Genomic DNA, 24,476 nt, shown 5'->3' on the forward strand with positions numbered 1-24,476 from the left:
CAATGTATTAACAGTTTTTAATTGTTGTCCTTACCTTTGTATGTAGATTTTGTAACAGAGTTTGCCTTTGTTCATTTCAATTGTATTTGCTTATACAGTAATGTATACTTACTGTTGTTGCTGTACTCTTTGGTATTATTGTATACAAATCCTGTTGGCAATTGAGTAGAATAATAGAAAGCTAGACATCAGGAATGTGCCTTGATTTTGGGATGATATTTTGGCAACCCAGTTCCAAGTTTTTATTGCCTCACCTGTCCTCTCAGTCCTGATACGCAGTTCTGAATTAATGTTAGATGCGTAAGACCATGCCTTGGTAACACACTTGTTGATAGGATGGCCACCATGCCTTAGTAACACACACACCTGTTGATAAGCTGGCCACCGTGTCCTGTTAACCTTTGATGAACTTGTTACAGTGTATAATGTTAAATGACAACACTGATGGGTGTTCCCAGTTATATCTTGTTCGTTTGTGTAATTGTGTGCTCACACTCCTTGCTGTGCTCATACTCCCTGCTGTGCTATAGTACTGTACACAGCTTTCATCATTCTAAGTTTATATATATCTAAGTTTATCATGATTCCATACCTTACCTGAAAAGCAAGACAAAAAGTGGGTGTTGCTTCCACGTGTGTGCTCAGAGTAAGGAAAAGTTGTGGCCACCCTGCTAATAGCATTTAGCTCTGTTCTAAAATATATTATATAGTAAAATGATATACAGTACAGTATACTAAGATTTATTTGTGGGTTTCATATAGTTATAAAATGAGTAGTTGCATTATTTAAGTCAAATTTGTAGTTATGTGCAGATTCAGGAAAAACTATTACAGTATTAAGAAAATTATTAAGAATTAAGAAAAATTTATTAAGAAAAACTAGATAAAGCCACTGCAGTACTTGTGCTTGACCTCTCAACTTTACATTTATTGAAGGTCGAGAATACCTCGCTAATGTTCCATGTTGACCTTCCAAGCAGTGTAAAAATAATGTTTCAATTTCCTTGAACATCTTACATTATTCTTATAATATAAAATTCCAACATAGAAACTGAACAAACCTGAAAAGATGCTAAAAGTATTTAATGAATTAAATTGAACATCCAAGAAGCCTTTGTCAAAAGGGTTTTCAATTAAGATACTGTACATACAGTTGGTGCCAAATTTCTTTTAGGTTTTATATTATAGACACTTGGAAATTCCGAAAAATTGTATTATCTTTGTATTCTGCCTTTGTTTCTGCCTGATATACAACACAGTAACTCCAATAAGCACTAGCATGTGTTAAGGTTGTGGTTATTTTGCATGTAAATTTGGCAGAATGGTTCCTGTGCTAGGACAATAATGGCCACCGAAACTTAATAGGCACACAAACACCTGAATCTTACTTTGCTATGCTCAAAATATGTTCGATACTGTATTTTCATTGAAATTGTAACATTGGCTTCCTTCACAAGTATTACAGTGTTTAGGCTTACACTACTTAGTTCAGGTTTTGTAATACTGTACTTGAAACAAACAGTCCACTACCTGTGTACAGGATTTCCTTTATAATAAAATTATTATTATAATTATTATTATTATTAAAACTGTACTAATTAAAGTGTAGTTTTCTGGCATTAAATTCACTGGGTGCTATTTAATGAAGATTTAAGGCCTTGTGTTGAACATTTTCTTTTACAAAACTACACAAGTACAGTTTTTGGAGATTGTGTAAGTTTTGGTCATGCATTTTTCACAAGTTAAACAGTTTGGGAGTAATGTGTTTTTAAATATTAGGTGTCTATAAAATGTTAGCACAATGATCAGCACAGTTGGCTCCCTGGTTCAATTCCTGGGCAGGACGGAGAAGGTTGGGCACATTTCCATAATCCTGATGCGTCTATTCACATTGTAGTAAATATGTACCCGGGTTAGGCAACTGTTGTGGGTTGCATCCTGGAAAAGGCCAGTCGTTTGACTGGGGTGACCTCGATAAGTAGGCTTCCTGTCCCCAACAATGGGAAGCCAATTTACAGAGGCTTGTAAGTGGAACCATGCATCTGGATCTTCTGGAAAGAGGGTTTCGGAAGACAAGGATAAATTTGTGTGAGTGAAAAGAAAGTGGTGTGAGGAGAAAAAAGTGACAAAATGGATTACTGTACTCGAGGAAAAAATGGTCGTTTGAGATGGCAAAATGAGTATCTCTGTTGAGAAGTGTGTCAAGGTTGGTTGAAATGCACATCGGAGTACCTATAGGCAAGAGTTCATTTTGCAAAGGTGTCTTGGTAGGCTACCCCCTATCAAAACATGGCCAAGTAAGCTTGACTTAAGTCTAAAGTACTGACATCAGTGTAGAGAAACACCAAGTTGACCAGTAAACTTTATTGGACATGCCATAGTTTCATTTATAATGGTTTTTATAAAATCTAATAAAGAAACACGACACTAGCTGCAATTAAAAGTTAAAAAAAGTGATGATCGTGAGGTCAGAGAGGGACTTTACGTCATTCCTAAGAATCTCGTATTTAGGGAGAATGTTGCACTGGGATGCAATGTAGTGTGTGTAGAATATGGTTACTGTAAAAAACTACAATACTGTATAATGAAAAAGAAGTTGGAACCCATTGTTTTGGTCATGAAAATCTACCAACATTTAGTGGTGAGATTAAGGAAACATGTCGTTGTTCAAAGTTCTGTATTGTCATGATGTAGCTTTGAGCTTTGGCTCTTTGGTCTTAATGTGTTAATTAAAAAGGAGTACAATATGACTCAAGAAACAACAACTGGGTCACCAAGCTTCCATGCAGTACAGACAATAGGAGATCCCTATTTACTTACAGGGCAATAAAATCTATCAAACCAACCTGGGTTTGATAGGAATTCTAACCTGACTCTGATTAGGCTATCCCTAACCAGAGAAGTGATGATACTACAATTTTTCTACCATTAGGAGCTATCGTGCTCAAAAGTTATAAAAACTAGAGTCATCTATGGAGATAATATATTTCCCAGTCCAGTATATAGTATATATTTTATATCTATTATATTCCCAGTCCAGTATATAGTAGAGTATATATTTTCCAATCATAGGGTTCAGATGCAAACTTATCAGTGGGAGCGATATTTGGAGTTCCTAACACAGGTGTAGCTAAATATAATGCAAGACTCAGAAATTTAATACTAAGCAATAAACTTCCTCAACTTTATGAACTAAATTGAGTAACCTTCATGCAATACCAACCCTAATTTATAAGGAAACCTAAATTGATACAGCTTCCACCATAACATTAATTAATAAAAATGACTTTGGTAATGCAATTCCATAAGTGGTGATCTCACTGAAATCAACACCCTTCAATCTATTTCAATCCTGCCCACCTTGTCCAAAATATTTGAAAAGATAATGTAGGAACAGCTTTACTCTTCCCTAGATAAACATTATTTATTTATTTATTTATTTATTTATTTATTTATATATATATATATATATACAAGAAGGCACACTGGGTTTGAGAGGATACATAGCATGGTGTTTATATTCTTGTAAAGCCACTAGTATGCGCAGCGTTTCAGGCAGGGCCCCAATTATATACATACCCCATTATATCCCCAATTATCCACCATTATATACTTAGTGCTTACCAATATAGCTTCAGACCCCCCAAAAATACCCTTGGTGGTTTAATATACTATGATATTAATATACTTGATATATACAGCTTTTGACAAACATGAGTACCCCTTTGGTTCATTTAACCTGTGTAAGGCCTATGACAGTTAACCGCAGTATTCTTTTCAAACTGCACCGCTCTGGAATCAGGTCTCTCCCATCAATATTTTCAATTTTACCTCAGTGACATGTTTGTGAACAATGCTACGTCTTCCATGCTGCCAATACAGTCTCCGTGGTGTAGTGGTAAAACACTCGCCTGGCGTTCCGCAAGCGCTTTGTCATGGATTCGTATCCTGGCCGGGGAGGATTTACTGGGCGCAAATCCTTAACTGTAGCCCCTGTTTAACGCAACAGTAAAATGCGTACTTGGTTGTAACAACGATTCTTCGCAGTGGGGATCGTATTCCAGGGACCTGCCTGAAATGCTACGCGTACTAGTGGCTGTACAAGAATGGCACAACTCTTGTATATATCTTAAAATTAACATAATTATTGCTCATTTGCATCAATTACCTACTAAATACCATGCAACAGATAAACCAAATTCTATGTGTTATCATTCATTTTTACAAATGCTAACCCACTTATTCTAACTGGCACAGTCAATACTGCACTAAAAATGTCTATTTGAGGGTGACTATTAACAATCGTGTTTAACACTGAAAAAACGTATTATGTATTTTATAGAAAAAAGTCAACTAATCAAATTGAACTAAGAATGAACAATACTGTACTGAAATTGTGAACAAAGTTCATGGGAAATTCCTTGATGTTCACAATGATCACAAACTGAATATCAATTGTCATATGCAAAATGTAACAAAACAGTTTAGAAAACAGTTGGCATTCTCTATAAAAAGCAGTACTATGTACCTTGTTCTGCCTTAGTAATGCTTTATTTATCTGTATCTCATGGTATCTGTACCTGGGAATCTACAACCCAAAATTACCTATGACCCATTATTTCTTAACGTAAATCAACACTTACAATAGTGACAAACTTTAATCCCATACAACATTCATCACCCTTGCTGAAATCTTTGAATATGTTAAATATCAAGTCACTTCACACACTCAAATGTAATGGAATAATTGTGGCATTAATTTGATGGCAGTACTCTTAAGTGAATGACTAATTATGCATGAAGTATGAATTATCTACAGTAACTCTTGCAATTATTTTAAAAATAATACTTATTGTGTAATTATAATTATTGCACTTATTCCATTACATTTTTTCAAAGATATTTTGACCTAATAGTTTGGTAATTAGAATTGATTGCTTTTGGATTTTTTCTTAGGTTTGGTCACATAGATAGAAAGCATGTCTACTTGATTAATGTCCAGTGAATGCTTTCTTAATGAACACACTTTAGAAACTCAGTACATGCAAAGAGAATTGGTTTCCTTATTGAATGTAAGTGTTCATTCTGAATCTTTGAGTAGACGTATTTGGGTTAAGTCTTTTGTGATTCCTTATTTCATTATTATTGACCAGCTGCTGCAATATTCAAATTTTGCAACTTGGTGCTAATAAAATATTTGTATTTTTCACTTTTGCATACTGCATAGGTGTTTGTTGAAGGGTTTGATACTATCTAAAAATTGGTCAGTGATGACAGGCTTGTTTAGTTTAGTTCATTTATTATGCACCCCATACCCATCTTGTGGGCAGTAGTGGAAAGGGTTACAGAGGCACATAATGGGCTCAGGGACAAGGTTACCATTGCTTACCAGGATTTTTTTTCCAGGGATATTCCTGCATGGGTCTTAAGCCTCTGGCTGGCCCACTAAGTGTTGCTTGTTTCTGTTTTACTTAAGCGAAGTATAAGTATTTATGACTCGTATGGTCACTTCAGTTAAATTTTTGCCCAGTGTGTTTAACAACTTCTACTCTGTTAAATCTAAGTTAAAATCTTATTGGGTTTGTAACTGTGCACTGTGTTAGATAATGTTCCAGTGGTCTGTCGGACCACCAGGAGCTATTCACTAACTCCCAACTGACCTCAATTGGTAACACTCACACATGCAGAGCTTTGAACTATCTTCTGATTACTTATTCTACACGGAAGCCTATTGTCAATGCGGATGCAGCATCTTAGGGATGTATATCACTTAAGACTGAAGGTGTGAAAGCAGCCGTGCCGACTGCACAAAGGAGAATTACATGGATCGAATTTTGAATAGCACAATCATGGTGCCAGGTTCCATACTAATGCTGGTAGTACGTGTCGTACCATAATAAGAGAACTGGAGTTGAAATAAGCCTAACAGACTAACTTACATTATACCCATTTAAATGCAAAATGGCATCTCTGTTGGCCTTTTCTGGTTACTATCACTGCAGAAAAGCATTCTCCTTCTTATTTTTTCTTTTCTTTTATTTTCTTTTCTTTAATTTTCTCTTATTTATTCTTTTTTCCAAGAAATACTGTAATAAGTACAGGTATATAGAAATTTTTACAACTGGGTATGATACATTATAATTTCCCTGTTTCCCCACCTGTATACAGTATCACAATGATACTGTACAAGAATTGGTACCATACCACTGTTTCTTTACAATGACTTCTGGCTATGACCTTTACAGTGTGAGGTCATACTGTAGAAGTTGTTTTCTTTACACTGACCTCTACAGTATGCATATATTATTTTTCCTTGCCAGAACTTTTATTGCCCCATCCACTTTATTTTCTTAACTGATCCTACTCTTAACTTTGAGTGCACAGTTTCCCGTTAAATAAATCGTGCATCTCGGGTGTTTAACATGATTGACTAGTTGTAGCACTTCACTGTTCACATTTATTTTCAGCATTTTATTGTTACTAGGAAATGATCATTGGTTAGTGGTAGATTATAGATTCGTGTTTCTCAATATTTAGGACATGCTCAGTGAATAAAACTTGGCAGGTAATCTTAATGCCACATGGTTCGTTCAATGTACTTTTTTTTTTGGAGAGGGGTAAGTCTTAAACAGTGCTGCTAATTAAAATTCACACATTGTGGTGCACATAACAAAGAACAAATTCACAAAATGAATGTTAAACAAAACATGGATGGTGATTCGACCACAAGCGGTAATCGCAGATAGCAGTTGGAACAGTTCAAGGGTTAATACTCCCTATTAGGTGAGATTAGGTTTGGTTGTATAGGTACTGTATTCATTTTGGTTACTGGTGTCTTCCCACAAAAATAACAATTGATTAATTTTTTCTGCTGCACCTCAGGTTATGCCTACACTCCAAGCACGTGTTGACTTGTAGCCTCACCATAACAAGGAACTTTGCAAATTGTCTTGCCACATAATTTAAGGGGTGCAGAGACCATGGAAAGTTTATCTCAGTCCATCACCGAGCAACTGCTTGCTATAAGACCAAAGAACAGAGAATTAGATGCTCACCCCCTACTGAGGATCATTGGGAATGATCAGATAGTCGATTATGCCTCTGCTGCTCTATCCTCTGCGGCACTAACTCTATTACAATAGAGTTGGAGGAGCTGAATACCCCTCATCTTTCACCTGGGGTCCACCCGCTGTGCACCCGGTTCTGTAGAGGCCACTGCAGGTTTCTGTGTTAGGCATAAAAACCCATTATGGCTTCTCTGGGTGTAATCCTCCATTCTGTACATATGCAAGGCATGTTCAATATTCTTTCTTGTGGCCTCTTCAGTTTTTGTTCAGGTGTGACAATGGAAGGTGGACAGGGCCACCTTTCATTTAATATACAGTACTGTATACCATGTTTGCCTGTCTAAGGTGGATCTGCTTGGCAAAGGAGTTGATAAGATTAGGATATAAGCATAGTTTCTGTTGTTTACTGGAAAATTGGGAGGATTTCATGTTTAAGGCATACATTTTGAGACCTTAAATTTTATGAAAACTGAATTACAAATGCATGTAACTATCTACTTTTTATAAGAAACATTTCAGCTAGTTACTAAGAATATTAATCAAAATATCAAATCTTTCAGATTAAACAAGGGGGTGAGGGAAGATGTATTTTACTGTATTTCACTTCATGATTGGTAATATATGTACAATTTTGTGGACTCTTACACAAGTGTGTGTGTGTTTCATTCTCATGGTTCAGTTTTGGCTGAGCAGGACTGGCTACTTATTTGTTGACTGTATTTGTGAAAATAACATTATGTGCGGTATGCATCCATGAGATGAGTAAGCAGTGGAGAGTGAATGACAAATACAAAGCTAGGCTAAATAGTATCTGATGGCAGAATATGGAATAAATTAAAATTAGGAAGACTTTAGACATTTAATAGTACAGTATAAAGCAGGTAACAGTTGTGAAAAAAGAACAGATACTCACTTAGCTACAATATGTAATTAATTAATAGAAGATGTACAAAACAATGGGTTATGTTATTCTTGTGAATGGGAGCATGGAAGTAAATTGGCATACAATGAAGAAAAGATGTAATGTAAATAATTGTTGTGGAGGGTATATATACCTGAGAGCAGAAGGTAATATAATAGATCAAACAACACAGTATATCTTAGCCTTTACCTGTAATGCTCTGATATCCTCTCCTGGAAGGTGTCTAGTTTACCCATCTCATGCCAGTGGGTACAGGGGGTTGTAGTCATGTGTGTGTATCTCTAAAACAATATACTGTAATGAAGAGTGACATGGGTAGTGAGAAGTGTGTGCGTGTGATGTGAACACGAGTGGTCGTCTATCACTTTAAATACCTGGGTTGTGTGATTGATAAGAGTTGGAATTGTTGTAATCAAAGTTGAGTTAAGGGTGAGTTAGGAGAGGAAAGTGGCTGGTACAAAGAAAGCCTTTGGTAGTTGAACCAAATGTATATATATACTGCAGTATATATATATATATATATTCAGTACTTTCAGCTTGTAGAGTATTGAGGTCCTTCCAAGGTCAAACTGCTGGCCTTCCCTAGGATACAACCCCACAACAGTTATCTAAATCACAGGTTCCTAGTTACTGCTAGTTGAACAGAGGTATTAGGTAAAAAAAATGCCCATCCATTTTTGTCCCCCCCCTCTGAACCCAGCATCTTTGATTGCGAGTCGAGAATGAAGCCAACTCTACTATGAGACCTAATTTGTACGAACTCCAAAGCGGGTTCTTTATATGCAGTATATTAAAATATTAGGATGGTTACTGTAGGCTTCTAAGATACAGTTTGTTTGAAGTGGTTGTTCAATATATTATTGAATAGGAGAATTGTACGATGTGTTTGTAAATCTATTTATAAACTATAGTACCCGTGGAGACACATTAGCACATACATAAAGAATGCTGTTTTGCATAAAAGGATGGCACATTAAAAATATTGTCCAGAATTTGTATTTTTTTCACTATAATATGCAAGTGGTATTGTATAATGTAACTTTTATCCGAGAGGAAATAATGCAGTAAATTAGTGTAACGTTTTAGTTGTGTATTGAGAAACTTACCTTACAGGGACGTATTGAGGTGGGGGATGGGTTGTTTGAGGAGCGCTCGTCAACATCGGATGATGACCAAGTGGTATCTTTAATCCATGGAGGGGAAGCACTGGAAAGTGATGAAGAAACCAGTCTATCCATCCTGACCCAAGTTATGCTGCCTTTCCTAGTGGCAGGTCTGGGAATGGTGGGAGCGGGACTGGTGCTTGATCTTGTCCAGGTACTGTACAAACTTTGACATAATTCTTCAGTCTTAATCATTCTCTGATATAATTCTTCAGTCTTAATCATTCCCTGATATAATTCTTCAGTCTTAATCATTCCCTGATATAATTCTTCAGTCTTAATCATTCCCTGATATAATTCTTCAGTCTTAATCATTCCCTGTTATAATTCTTCAGTCTTAATCATTCCCTGATATAATTCTTCAGTCTTAATCATTCCCTGATATAATTCTTCAGTCTTAATCATTCCCTGATATAATTCTTCAGTCTTAGTCATTCCCTGATATAACTCATATGTCTATAATTGTCAATATTGTTACTGCACTTGATATGTATATATATATATGTATAAAAGTGGTAATTCTGTTGCCTGTAGTTAGTGCTGTACTTGAAAATACATGAAAACTGCATCTAAAAAATGGGTGTTGTAGCCAATCAATACAGCATTGATAATGCTTTTAAACAACAATATTTTTGTAACTAAAACAGAGGCAAGAATTCTTTAACACAGTTGTTACTGATATATTATAATTATTGTATTATCAATGCTTCTTTCTAGCACTGGGATGTGTTTAGAGATGTGAGTGAACTTTTCATAATGGTGCCAGCTCTTCTGGGTTTGAAAGGAAATCTGGAAATGACGTTAGCATCACGGCTCTCCACTCATGCCAATCTCGGCCACCTAGATAAAAGAGAAGACTGTGTGTCAATGATCATTGGGAACATGGCACTTATTCAGGTTTGTAATTCAGGTTTACTATATAGTTGTCTAAGGAAAAGTTACGACAGTGATTATATCATGGAAATGCTGTTGTTTACACCCTTAAGATACGCATATAATGGATAGTTGTCGGTAATAAATATTGCATCTTAAATTGACTAACATATACAGTAAAATAAAACTGGTAAGGAGTAACTTACATTTTATTGTCAAACCCTTCTTATTATCATGTTTTGGAGTATTTTACGTACACAGTAAGTAGTTTCAAAAATTAATTTGATGGCAAAACCTACAATTTTCAACAGTGTCAAGCTATAGTGGTTGGATTTCTGGCATCTGTAGCTGCAGTGGTGATGGGATGGATTCCAGAGGGGCACTTTGATCTGTTGCACGCACTGCTGCTCTGTGCCGCGGCCCTGGTCACTGCGTCTCTTGCCTCGCTAATCTTAAGTAAGATGGACTGTGTGCTGTATATTTGTTTTTATTTATGCAAGTTTTTAAATATTACTGGATTAAAACTAAAGTAACTAATGGTTACAGAAGGATTTCAGTTGTGGTTTTACAGTAGCTATTCTCATCTGTTTGTGGTGATTTCTTTGGAAATCCGTGGGTATTTGTTAATCCAGTCTATTGTGGAACTAGAATATAATCCCATAATATAGTAGGAAAGACAAAGAAGCAAAGTAATTGATCAAGAAGTTTCATGCTGTGGTATCCATTGTGAAAATTCACCAATCAATTTTGTTATGCAATATATTAGTTAACAAGCAATAGAGAGCAATCATTTTTTAAATGTTGCTTGTAAAAAAAAAAGAAATAATTACAATTAACATGGCACAGATGTAAAATGTTTAAAAAATCATCTCAGGACAGGCTAATGATTATTCTATAAACAAAAATGTATGACTTTAATTCTAATGCAAGTCTTTTTTACCATACAATAAAGCAATTATTTATAAACATTTGCATGAAGAATTATGAAATACAGTTAACAGGTGAATAAATGTGAACAAATTATACACATTGTACATAGCCCTACCTACCCTCTCATACCCAGTTCTCTTCAGTTTTTTGAAGATGGGCATGTGCCAAAAATACAGTTATAATGTAATCATTTTCCTGTAATATATTTGAGAGAAATCATTTGCAAACATTAACATGGAATGAAAATTCTCTGATGTTAAACAGCTGAATAAACATACAGTATAATGTAATCATTGATAGATGGCGATTCATTGGTTCCCTTAACCCCAGTTTACTTGTGTTTAAGTTGGATATGGTCCACCACCAGATCCCAGAACACAAGTGTTAATTAACAAGCTGATTGTATGTAAACTCTATTCCCCCATCACTTCTTGTTCACCATTCACCCCCTAAACCCCATTTCTTAACACATACCCACAGTCTCTCTCCATCTTTCTTGGCCTTTCTCTCCTGATTGTATGTAAGCTCTATTTCCCCCATCACTTCTTGTTCACCATTCACACCCTAATCCCCATTTCTTAACACACACCCACAGTCTCTCTCCATCTTTCTTGGCCTTTCTCTCCAACTTCTCTCAATTACCTGCTCTTCTCAACTTTTCCATCATCGACTGTTCACTCTTAGAATTCACTTTTTTCCACTTTTTGTGAAGTTTTACATCATTTGTGTTTATTATTTCTTTAACCCTAAAAGATATTCTTGCTCTATGTCTCTGGCTGGTCAGCTATGTTCCTCATGTCAGTATTACGATAACGTAAGAACTCTTGTACATATATATGTACGGTAAATAAAATAATAATAAAAAAAATCAAACACCCATCCACCACCAGGTGGTGGATGGGTGTTTGACTTGTATGTTGGCTTCAGTACGGCTACATCCAATGTACTCACCTAGTTGTGCTTGCGGGGTTTGAGCTTTGTCTCTTTGGTCTCGCCTCTCGTCTGTCATTTAACTGGTGTACAGATTCTGGAGCCTATTGGACTCTATCAAATCTACATTTGAAACTGTGTATGGAGTCTGCCTCCACCACATCACTGCCTAATGTGTCCTACAACTTGTGCATTCTTCGTCAGGTATGATCATGGTTGGAGTCATTCTTGCATCAAGAAAGTGCAACATTAATCCAGACAATGTTGCTACTCCTATAGCTGCTTCTCTTGGGGACTTAACTACTCTCGGCTTATTGGCTTGGATTGCCTCGGTACTCTACATTTCAAAAGGTAGGGTTTTATATATAGTATTGTAAAGAGTCTATCGTATGAGTATTTGGAATTTGAATGCTTGTCACTGTCCTGCTGATTTGTGATACGAGACATGAAACGATCAGATCCAGTACAGTACCATGTTATGTGTTCCAAAATAAAATTGAAAAGGTTTTGTTAATGGCTATAAATAATGGATTTAAAACAAAAATTTAATTTTTAAATATTTACTAGATGAGATTTCTTTATATGGTTGGAGTTGCAATATTTACAAATAAAAAGTTTAATTAAAAAGTATAAGCCATGAAAATTTAATTAATAATTCTTTTTTTTTTTTTTTTTTTTTTTTTACTACAGATTCTGATATATGGTTATCCCCATTGATTGTGGTTGGCTACCTGCTCTCCTTACCACTATGGGTGTGGCTTGCTGGTCGCAACAAGCATACCAGGGAGGTTCTCTACTCTGGATGGACTCCTGTCATTTCGGCTATGATGATTTCCAGGTAAAATCATCTTTTAATGGGTTTGGAATATTTTCATATATTACTGTTTGTGGGGAGGTAAGATATTTTTGTCATTATAGTTCATCAATCTTTAACATTTAAAAAACAACGCCAAACTCTATGAAACCTTAGCTACACGCTTGCCAAATTGTCTTACAGGACTTGATGGCAGGAAGTACGGTAATTATTTTTTACCGCATAGTAGTTTAATTTATTGAACATCTTGCACTTCAGTATCTGGTTTAATTGTTATTATCTTTGATTACCTTTCTGACTTGGTCTTGTAATTAAAGCTCCAATTTTGCTTTATATTTTAGCATGGGAGGTCTGATTCTAGACTTCACAGTGGCCAACTACAAGGGCATCGCGGTGTTCCAACCTGTGATCAATGGTGTTGGAGGAAACCTAGTGGCGGTGCAGGCTTCCCGTGTGTCCACTGCTCTTCATGCTGCAGCTCCTCTTGGCAAGATGCCCAAGTTTGTGGCCGAGCTGTGCATCAATCCTTGTTCTGCGTTCTGTGCTCGGGGTAATTATGAGAACTTTGTGGTTGCAGGTGGGGCTTTTTAGTCATTTTCAAGTTGCAGGTTTTTTAATACAGTACTGTAGTAGAATATCCTTAATATGTTAATGAATTCATCCTCAGATACATTTCATATTAAAATATAAATTAAAATTAAACATTAAGTTAGATAGCTATCTCCTCTCCATCATTGGTTCCATATTTATAAATACGTTAACTGCAACATGAATGCAGAATGTTATATGTGCTGTATTTAAAGACAATTCCTCTGATTTTGGATGAACCTATGTACTTGTCATCTGATCTATCTACTCTATATATGAATTCCTTGTTTATCTCTTGGTATGGAAAGGAAAGGAAATTATCAGAATATTGCATTAAGCTAGTTTGACTATATAGCCCCAGTCTTGGAGGATTTTGGGATGGAAAAGCTCCAAGACTTGTGCACTTCACTTAGGTAATTACTCTATGGTGTAATGGCTAGCACCATCACCTGTTCATCTTGCAAGAGAAACTACCTGGGGTCTTACTCTTGACAGGATGAGATGGCTAAGCACTTTTTTTTTATTATTATTATTATTATTTTCTACCACAGACGTGGCCACACATTTACAATGCTAACCAGCATATATACATTTTCTTCTGTCCTCCATGGACAGGGTTAGAGATGTGTTAAACATATAGTTCAAGGGTTTATTGAACAATCAACCACAGAAGGTGATTCGGTGCTTTTAAAATGCTAAGCTAACCTACATATGTAAATACATACACAGATTTACGTATGCCCTACATAATCATGGCTAAGCACTATTTTTTTTTTCTCCACCAAGCAGTAATTAGGCACAGGGCTCTGTCATGAAGGATTGTTCGTGTTCTAGGAAAAACATGCAGCTAAAATAACCTAATCGGTTTTGTGCCTGACCTATGCAATTAATCCCAAATAACTAGTTCTCCTTGATCATCACTCCCAAGACTTTATTTAATTCATTGTGGCTTAATGCTTTCTTTTGATAATTACTTTTCTTTTGATGCCCTTAACTTCATTTTAAAATGTGCTTCCTCTCTTCTCCTTAGCATTTTAGTCTGTCTATCCTGCCTGCACAGTCACATCTAATACAAATCAGCTGTTAGTTTGTTTAATGTAATATTTGTATTTCACCTTTCAGTGCCGAGTCAGTAATCTAAATTTTTGCATCAATACAGCTGGTCATCCTCGAACTGCAAGAGTTCTCTTACTTCTGGTCGTACCAGGACATTTAGTCTTCATGTACACCATCTCGTACCTTAAGGCTGGACACACGTCCCTCACTCCTATCTTTGTTGTTACGTACCTGCTGGCTGCATTCCTCCAGGTAAGAATCCCCTATTTTGTTTAATTTCTCCTTCAGGCCATGAGTGTGTGGTAATGCTAGTGTAAAGTTTCCTTCCTTTGGGAATCCTATGGCTCCCCATTCTAGGACAAGAAAATGCATCGGTTCCCCCTCCCTCCTCTTGATTATTGTATCATGATAAGTCATTGTTCCATGTGATTGTTGCACTGAGTATATCTTCAGAACGGCATTTTTGTCACATTTCCAGGTACAACATGTGTAATTTATTAGACTAAAAAGTCAATTTTTGTTTAATTTAGAATAAGGTTCAGTGTAGTCATATTTAATTGCTTTTGTAATTGGTTTTTGCTTGATTGCACATGAATGCATAAAATTATATGTTACACAAAATTAAATGCAATTTTTTCTTATATATTTTTCCTTTTTCATATACTTTTTTTCAGGTGGCAATCCTACTGTATATTGCACATGTAATGGTGCATTGGATGTGGAAAATGTCCATTGATCCAGACAACTCTGCCATTCCATACTTGACTGCCCTCGGAGATCTCCTTGGAACAGGCCTCCTAGCCATAGCTTTCCACTTCCTCTACCTGGTTGGTGATGGAGATGCCGATCTTGGCGACTAACATTGGGATGCATTGTTGGGGATTATTTATCACATAGGTATTTGTAAATGTTCATTATATGTATTTTTATTGTATTTTGTGACAGTTTACAATATATGGCAAATCTACAGTGATGAAAATTTTGTGAAGAATATTCAAAACTTTTATAAACAAGGTGCTACTTTTTTTAAGCTTACTGAGGCTGGTAGTAAGGAAGTATGAGACTGGAGTCTATATGATACACTTCAGGAAGAATTTGTTCAAGTTTTTCATTCGCAAATCTTGAAAATTCTTGATATCGTACTGTTTGTACTTATTTATTTTTCTAACTTAAATGAATTGTTCTTGTCGAAGCAAACGGTTTGCTAATAAAAAATGTGCATCTTCGTTTTATGATAATTACTTTATAATGCAAAATATGTTTTTAAGATTTATTTAAATTTTATTTCCCCCCACTTTGTTTGAGATATAATGATAGCAACAGGTAGCCTTATTGCTCTATGTTGTCATGTCATAAATACACACACACACACGCGCGCGAGTATTTTGTGTTATTTTATCCCGAAGAAGTTGTACCTCAGGCTTTAGTGTTCCCGCAGGGTTGAGGTTCAGTCTCATGCATGCGTACCATTGAGGAGAGGTGAGAGTGTAATGCAACTGTATGTAGTATATGTACAAATGAGTGTGACTGCGGGCACGGATGAGGATAGATAAGGTTGTAACCGTCTCATGTGTGTACACGTGGCTACAACTGTATTCGCACATACGACTGAGGATAAATAAGGTTGTAACTCTGTTTGTGGACAAGTGGTTGTAACTGCATGTAAACACACAATATTTTCTAGCCATTAATGTATTTTTCTTCCTAAATGTATATCAGAGCATAGCCATATTGTCAGTTTTCCCAGCAAGCTTGGCATACTATGGCTATAAGATTTTAGAGAAAAGTTTGTACTTAACTGATAACCTAAGTATTTATCATTTTACAAACCATTACATCATCTTAAATGGTAATTTACATGTAAAATCATTCATATTGACTTCATTTGATGATTTGAAGTATATCTGTGATAATATTACCTAATACTGGTGCAGTACTTGAAGTGCAATATTGTTATGTAATAACATTTTCCCAGTAATTTGTGAAGAAATTCAATTTATATATTTTTATCAAGAAAATTTATACTAATGGTAAAGAGCATACTAATAATGGCAATAAATTTCTCAATTATTTTTCATCCCATAAATCTACTAACACATTTCTGATTAGCTAAAGCACTCAAGACAAATGTAGAAATACATATGAAAGTATAGCTCATACATACAGTCTAGGGCCAGTGTTTTTTGAATTGATAGTAGCATATTTAGAGAGATAAGTGTATTGTAAATTCAGTGTATGGTTGTATGGAAAAGATGTAATATTACACAGCAGAGAAACATACACTGTAGCACATACAAAATCAAAAGTTTATAGGTGCCCTAAAAAAAAGGATACAGTACTGTAGTTTCAAAGTTAACATGCAATAAATTCCATACTTATTAGCTATTAAAGCCAGATTTTTGAGAACTAGTTTTAGTAAAAAACTTTAATAAAACTTTAGTAAAAAAACAAAATATATATAGATACAAAATGACATTAGTTCATGTAGTAATATGGTAATACAGTACTGGTCAATACATAGACAAACTACTGTAGTTCACGTTCCTCGTGCGACGTCATAATTAATATCACCATTTGTATCCCTGGGTTTATACTAACTTCGTACAGGAGTGTATTAAACCTGAAGCACTGAGTAGTTATATTTTTCTATGTTGGTTGCATGACTTTGACATTTACTTATTTTATAATAGCATAAATGAGATCATTGTCACGTTTTGGGTCCTTAGACGAACAAGCTACATTATTTATTTTCTGCAAAACTGTTTTACGTATGTAGCATTATCTAAATATTTATCAAATTTAAGAGTAACATCTGCCAATTTTATAAGTTACATTTAAGAGTATTACATTAGATACAGCACATATTTGCACAATAATCCTTCTCATTAATTCCAACTTCTCAACTACTATTGAACTAAAGGTCTGGCGTTCATTAGCTACATAATCTTTTCGCCTTAAAATTCTCTCTTTGGTTTAACTAGAATTTATCTTTTCACTGTAATTTAACCCTTTTATAAGTTATTTCTGCCAATTCAGTCATTTCTGTACAGTATTGTTTCCACTTGTTAATTTTATTGCATTTGGTGTGCTGACTATTAAATTTTGTAGGTTCTCCATCAACTATGTCTCGGCACAATGCATTAACACAGATTATGCAGCTCTCTCCAAGTGTATGTTTATATATTAGATTAGGTTGAATTAATTCAAATAACCCTTTTTTGTATATTTTTATCCCATTGCCCTTTTTAATCTCGTTAAAAAATGTTTTGATCATGACAGTACGTAGTTAAGATTTTGTTGATTCATTTTGAGCTGTGCTCTTGCATCTTTAATATTTATAAATCATATGTATCATATGCACTTTTTATTGTAGTAAGGCTAAAGCAAAAAATGCTATTAATGCATTTCATTCATTTTGTTATAATTCAAGCATAATAGCTTAGGGTATTTTTATTGTGTACAGTGCCTAGTTTAACTGTTGGAATTGTATGGAGAGAATCAAATTTGACATAAGCTGGTACGAGGTAATTAAAAGTAAAAACAATTATCTTCCAATTAAGTAACAGTGCAGTATACTGTACCTGATGGAATGAACTGAAAATTTAGATTTTGGGTTCAAATCCCGAGGCGGGACACAAATGGTTAACCACATTTCCCAACACCTAATGTACCTGTTCACCTCGCAGTAAATAAGTACCCAGGAGTTCAGTCGGCTTATTGTGGGGTTACATCCTGGGGAGGGTCAGTAGTTCGACCTTGGGAGATCTCAATATAAGCCTAACATGTATGTATATACACAAGCTGCCTGTCCCAGAGAAAATTCATTATTAACACAAAATTATAATATGTTGCCCCATTGAATAGAAATGTATGTAGTTGGCTTCTTTATCCCCCAAGTATTTCAGAGGTTCATTTCCAATTTCGGCTTTTTCTTTGGTACACAAAGTTGCCACAAGTTGACCAAGTTATGGTGAATTGTAATTTTCACAATAGCTGATTTAAAATATAGTACTGTATACAGAATAGACTTGGTAGTCAGTCAAAGTACCCATAATTATTTTGACATATGTCGTAAAAGCAGAATCTCTCCTCACATTTCCTACATGCTGTAAGGATTATTCTACTCAATATTTCAGTTTTATTATGCTGTCAATTTAAAAAAAAATTCCTCCTTCTTTTTTTACTTGGTATAGTTCATCAGTTAACAGGATATATCATAAACAGTACAGAACTTCTAATTTTTGTCTCCAAATGCCCTTAGTTTCCTTCAATAAGAAGCTTTGAATGGCCCATAGGTTCCATCGCATGGCCGTGAGTTTTCCATCATCCTTCATCTTGATTCACAGTAACCTTCCAATGAAAGCGCTTTTCCTTATAAATTCCTATTCACCTCATTCTAATACATTCCTAGTCACTTGAGTTACACACAATTCATAATATTCATATTTGTTTTATTTATATGTCCGTCCATTGTTTGTCCCGCTAAACAGTTAATGAGTTTGTTATTTTTTTAAATGCTTTATTTGATCTTACCCAGAGTTGCTGCTTAGTATGGTGGCTCTCAACTTGTCACATCATATTATTGATAGAGATCTGCAACTGTATCTAAGCTGTAATTCTGAATTTTCCAACATCGGCATTCAGGCACATGGGCACAAAAATTACCTGGGTTTATACTGTAATAGTATCCACTCGTAGGGAGCACCGCCACTTTCATTATTCATTTCCAGTTTATTTCCAGTTTTTCTGGGAATATGGTCTCGTGTACGCGCGCACACACACACACACACACAGGCCTTGCGGCTGAGTGGACAGCGCTCGAGGGATGTAGTCCAAATGGCCCAAGTTCAATTCCCGGTGGAGGTGGAAACACATGGGCAGAGTTTCTTTCACCATGATGCCTCTGTCCACCTAGCAGTAAATAGGTACCTGGGAGTTAGACAGCTACTATGTGCTGCTTCCTGGGGATGTGTGTGTGTTAGAGAGAAATATATGTAGTAGACATAATACAGGAAAAATAGATTGGCTAGAAAGGCGGGGTCCATGAGCTAAATAGCCCAATTCTATAGACACAAATAGTAAATACTCCCCCCCCCCCCATCAGTAGTTTCAAAGCATCATATGACAAAGTTTACTGGGAAGATGGGACACCAAGAGTGTAACTCTCATTCTGAAACTACACTTGGGAAGTTACATGAGGTAATTACACACCTGTAAATACTGTATATAGTCCAAGGAATTCCTTGATCACATCTTCACTTACAAATTTAATACAGGCACATTGACATACTGTTTGTGCTACCACGTTGGAAGACTAAAAGATATATGATCTGTTGGAACGACATAGATCTGCAAATGCATACCAATTTAGTAAAAGTCATTGGAGCAGTATGGAGTAACCATGCGTCACCCCAGGCATGCGTCTGGGGTGACCCATCCTGGGTCACCCCAGGATGATGCGTCTGGGATGACCCAGGACACTGGTTCTGTCCTCGTCCTGTTTCAGTGATTTTCGTAAAGGTACATCACACTGTTGTAATTTCCTAGGGAACCACTTTAGTGTTTTCTTTAGCATGATGTTCTGCATACATAAACCATATTCTTTTTTTTTTTTTATCATCATATTCCTCTTTGATTTCCTTCACTTTTAGTTTTACTGTATATTTTTTAATTTTATTACCCAATTTGTTCATATTTGCATATACTAATGTGTATGTAGAGTGCAAAACGTTTGGAAGAATTGGCTAATACAGTAATTTCTCCTACACCATGTTAGAGATCTTCAAAATTCTGCATTCTGTCTTGGCCACTCTCATAGTGGTGTTCAAAACTTTCATGACCTTTTTGTTTTCCCCACATCATTTAGCACTTGATCCTCCTACTTAACACACATCTGACATATGTTATTTGTGTTTGTGTCTAGTTTCTTTGTATTTGTCTTTTATTTAACATTCTCAGTACAATAATTAGTGGTGTGAACATGACTAAAAGTAAAAAATACAAAAAAAATCAATAAAAATAAATTAGTTTTAAACTAAAATTAACAAGATAATTTATTGTGTATATAATATAATATTCCATCCAAGTAGATCTCAGATTTATAATTGAGCAAAAGCATAAATTTTGTAACATACTTGCCTAGCTGGTGTAAAGGGTAAATGAAACATTGACTGGGAGAGTAGTGGAGGTGATGATGAGGGAAGAAAGGAGTCAGCAAACAGTTACTGCCCATAGAACCAGTCCTTCTGCATCCTCCAGTTGACATTCTTCCACAAGGCAAAAATAAATATTGTACTACCAATGCAATGTCAAAGACACAGACTTCAGTATAATGGGAATGTTAAAATGCCGGAAAATGTTTTGCTGGAGCAATCAATATTTCAAAGTTCTGAACGGGAACCAGAATTTTTAGATGTTGGTTCCATTAGCAAAATCCTTTTGGATTTTTAAGGTTTGCATTATATTGTTGTCTAGATTTTTTAGGTTTCACTAGTGTAGTAAAATTTGAGACTGCTTAATGTTAGAATTCACTTAGAAATGCTCTGTGGCTGTATCAGCGATATCAGTACTGTAGATTTTTTTTTTTTATTAATTTTTTTTAAATGTACAGTAATTCATACAGATTTGCAATGTTCGTGTTCCTTGCAATTTGTTACATCATATTTAGTTACATAATGGTCTGTTGGATACCAAAAACATTAATAGTACAATACTACAGATAAAAATGACATGAAAATGAATTATGTTTTGTTGATAACACCAAGGTTGTGTTCCCCCTCTTAATAAGAAACGAGTGGAATGTTTAAAAAAGAATTACTTGTATTGTTTTGAACATTGAGAAATTTTAATGTTTAATATGCACAATCATGCACACACTGTTTTTATTTTTGGTTCACAAGTTCATGAGGTAATATTTTCATACGTGACTTTTTATAAAGCAGTAAAAACTCAGACTAAGCATTAAAATATTAGCAGTGGATAGTTGAAGAAAAAATATAACCATTTTATTATAGTACAATGGAGTATTGCAGTTTTCTGTTGTCCCATGTGGTCTTGGTCTGTACCAGTACTGTACAGGGATTTAGATTTGTGAATTATGTAACTGTAGGGTTTGTTTTTATTGGATAAATTTTTGTACATTGTAAAATATTTTTTTAATATATTTTTTTATAATTGCTATTCTGCTATCCGTATATATCTCCAAAGTTCATCTGCATGTGATAGTTGTACATCTTAAATACCTCAAGAGAGAGTTATAGAAGCTGGTTTTGAAATAATTACAAGTGTCTAGTGCCTTGTCAGCCGTTCTTTACTTCCATGATGACTTCAAGCAGTTGGTAAGGAGGGATACATGTATGGTAAGATGTGATACATGTATGGTAAGATGTGATACATGTATGAAGATTGGTGTTTACTAAATTTGCTAGAAATGTAAATAATTAATAAATAAAGCTCACATTGTTATAATAATGTTTTAGTAGCCCTGATTATAAGTATGAAGTGTAATTTTATATTTTAGAATTACAAATCAAAATGCAGCCAAGCGAGCTGTGTGAAATGACAATCCTTTGTGTACAGATGCAAAACAACAGTGCGGTACGAATGTGGTAAGTTACGGATTAGTGTATAAATGAACAATGTGAGACGAATGCTTGGTATTAGAAAATAAGCAATTATCAAAAGAAGGAGCCAGGCTGAGAAGACTATGTAACACAGGTGTTAGAAAATAATAAGGAACAGCAATGTAATTAAGAAATGTGAATATTAAAGTTGATTAGCCACAAAATTGCATATTGAAATTTTCTTGGCCATGTTGAACGAATGGATGATGATAAACTGGTGAGAGTATAGGCAAAGTTAATTTAAGGGTAAGAGCAGAGGATAATTAGATGGGTGGATATTATGAATAAGAGAGAGAAAGCATGCATTTAGTGTACACACAACGCGATACGGCGAGGAATTAGTCTCGTTGGAAGTTGTTTGTAAGGAGGGAGTGAATGTATTTGTACTATGTATGACCATGCACAAGACCTTTCATTTTATTCCATTTTTCTCCCATCTTATACTTCCCCAATCCACAAAAGTGAGAAAATGATGTTATAATGAATGAGTAATTACCTAATGCAGATTGAAATGCTCTAAATAACAAATGGTTTCATTGCTGGGCTTTGGGCATGAATCCCACAAAAAATGAATTGCTAAATACAGTACTAATAAAAATAAAATATTCCTGCCAAAATGTTATACTGCAGATTGCATATAATTTCTTCAAAAGAAGTGCATGCATAATTCTTGTATTATTTTATATTATTATATATTATTATAAGAAGCAACCACTATATATTTGTCCCAGCTTGGTGCCTTCTTTGATAATTAATTATTTTATATATTTTAAGAGGATGACACACCATGAAGAATAGAGACTGTGCCCAGCCCTACTCAAACATATTATAGTTATAAATATGAGTATTTATACCCGCAACTTGCATCAAACTTTTTGTAGACTGATCTGCACCCATAAAAACTAGTTTTTGATGATTGTCGTATTTTCCTAGTGTGCTTGTGTATAGTTAGTCAGTTCCTGGATTTGTTGCATGTACTTCTATCCCATAATTCCTGCCAGAATTAATTGAACTGGAAGGAGAGCTATATCAACAAATACAAGTAAATGTCAGGTGTTTCATAAAAAACTAGAACAATTAATCCGAACACATTGGCCAGTGAAGTAATGACCAAAGTAACCTTTAATCTTTATGGACCTTGAAGCGAGTCTGACAATGGGATTGCACAGGTGACAGCCAATAGTGATATAATTGATTGCCAGTCTTCTATCTCGAGCGTATTTCTCAATGGTGGCTATTTATTATTATTAGTATTATTATGGCATATTAAAGAAACAAATTTTTATTGAATACACACACCCACACACCCTGCGTGCAAGGACAGCGAACCTTAAACCTAGACAAGAATATTCTGAGTCTCCCTGTTATGTTTGTTTCACATACTTTTGCCAATTTTTGGTAAAAATTATTAAAGTTTATAGTTATGGGTACTGCCTGAAGGGCTTTATGGTTTTGAAGTGATGGCTAACAGTCTTGTAAGTCAATTTAAACTACATCGAGAGTTTAATACATTGGGTGTTACAGCATTTATTTAAGGTGGGGGAGTTTAGTGCATCTTTAATGGTATCAAATACAAATCAGTGGGTGAGAGTAAATGCCAGTTGTTGCATTGAGGAGCAATTTAGGTTTATAGGTAGAGATTTGTATGTGTATAAGTTTCATCATATTCTAATACATAGTGAAGAACAACAGTGTTTGAGAGCTTCAGGCGGCTCACATACCATGTGTACTTGTTCCCTAGCCTCAATCTAGCCACAATGACCTTCTGCTCTCATTACTGTATTTAACCCCGGATGTTATTGGGGCCCGTCAGTTTGTCGTAGTGATTTGTTGTCCTACATTGCACAAGAGGAGTTAGCTCCTAACAGTGTTTTTCGATGGTGCCTCACTGGGCTTCTGTGGATTGATCTGTCCATAGTTTCGAGTCTCTTCTCACTGTTCAATATATCATGAACAGATAATTTAGATGTTCGACTCCGGCTTTCTAAGCCACTTCCCTGTCATTTCAAACACAGCCTAGCATTATTTTACTTTAATATAGCAAATAAACTTTAACATTTCCTTAGAAAACTCAATCATACTCGTAAACTTGATTTCATAAATGTTTTATGAAATCCCATCAGCCTATCCTCTTGATAAATTACATGTTTGCTTGGATTTCAGTAAGATTCTCAATATTGAAGAGTTTTTTTCTCTACCTTCTATTTGAATATCTTTCAATAAGATAGATAGATATTTATAATCCTAATGTTACGTTCATTCTATTCCTGTTTTCTGAGTTGCTTTTACTCTTGCAAGTTTTCCAGATTCGTCTGGATTTCATTTAAACTGTACTTATTTTCCGACTTGCTCAATATACACGCTGCCATATTCAAACTTCTTCCTTATTTCGTTCAATAATACCTCGTCCGCAAGTGCTTCGTTAACAATGTCATCTACAATGGTATCAAATAAACATGGGAAGGATTTAAAGTTGTCAAAACTGGAACCCCTGAGTCCCATACCAAGCTG

The 24,476-nt window shown here is 35.2% G+C and overlaps 1 protein-coding gene across 6 annotated transcripts in view; it reads left to right on the forward strand.

Annotated features, from left to right (window-relative positions):
* The window catches only part of LOC123771489 (solute carrier family 41 member 1), a 55,452-nt gene extending 35,235 nt beyond the window's left edge, over nucleotides 1-20,217 (forward strand). For 2 of the 6 annotated variants that reach the window (XM_045764048.2, XM_045764052.2), the window contains 8 exons: nucleotides 9,103-9,306; nucleotides 9,870-10,049; nucleotides 10,337-10,481; nucleotides 12,090-12,236; nucleotides 12,576-12,723; nucleotides 13,041-13,249; nucleotides 14,447-14,595; nucleotides 15,018-17,558. In XM_045764048.2, coding sequence (XP_045620004.1) covers nucleotides 9,103-9,306; nucleotides 9,870-10,049; nucleotides 10,337-10,481; nucleotides 12,090-12,236; nucleotides 12,576-12,723; nucleotides 13,041-13,249; nucleotides 14,447-14,595; nucleotides 15,018-15,203 — 1,368 coding nt within the window. In that variant the 3' untranslated portion in view covers nucleotides 15,204-17,558. Of the gene's footprint in view, nucleotides 1-9,102; nucleotides 9,307-9,869; nucleotides 10,050-10,336; nucleotides 10,482-12,089; nucleotides 12,237-12,575; nucleotides 12,724-13,040; nucleotides 13,250-14,446; nucleotides 14,596-15,017 lie in introns of all 6 variants that reach the window. The other 4 variants (XM_045764051.2, XM_045764050.2, XM_069313695.1 and 1 more) reach the window with 4 other exon arrangements.
* The last annotated feature ends 4,259 nt before the right edge of the window (nucleotides 20,218-24,476 follow it).

This window comes from Procambarus clarkii, chromosome 76 (assembly GCF_040958095.1).
Source record: "Procambarus clarkii isolate CNS0578487 chromosome 76, FALCON_Pclarkii_2.0, whole genome shotgun sequence".
Taxonomy (NCBI): Eukaryota; Metazoa; Arthropoda; class Malacostraca; order Decapoda; family Cambaridae; genus Procambarus; species Procambarus clarkii.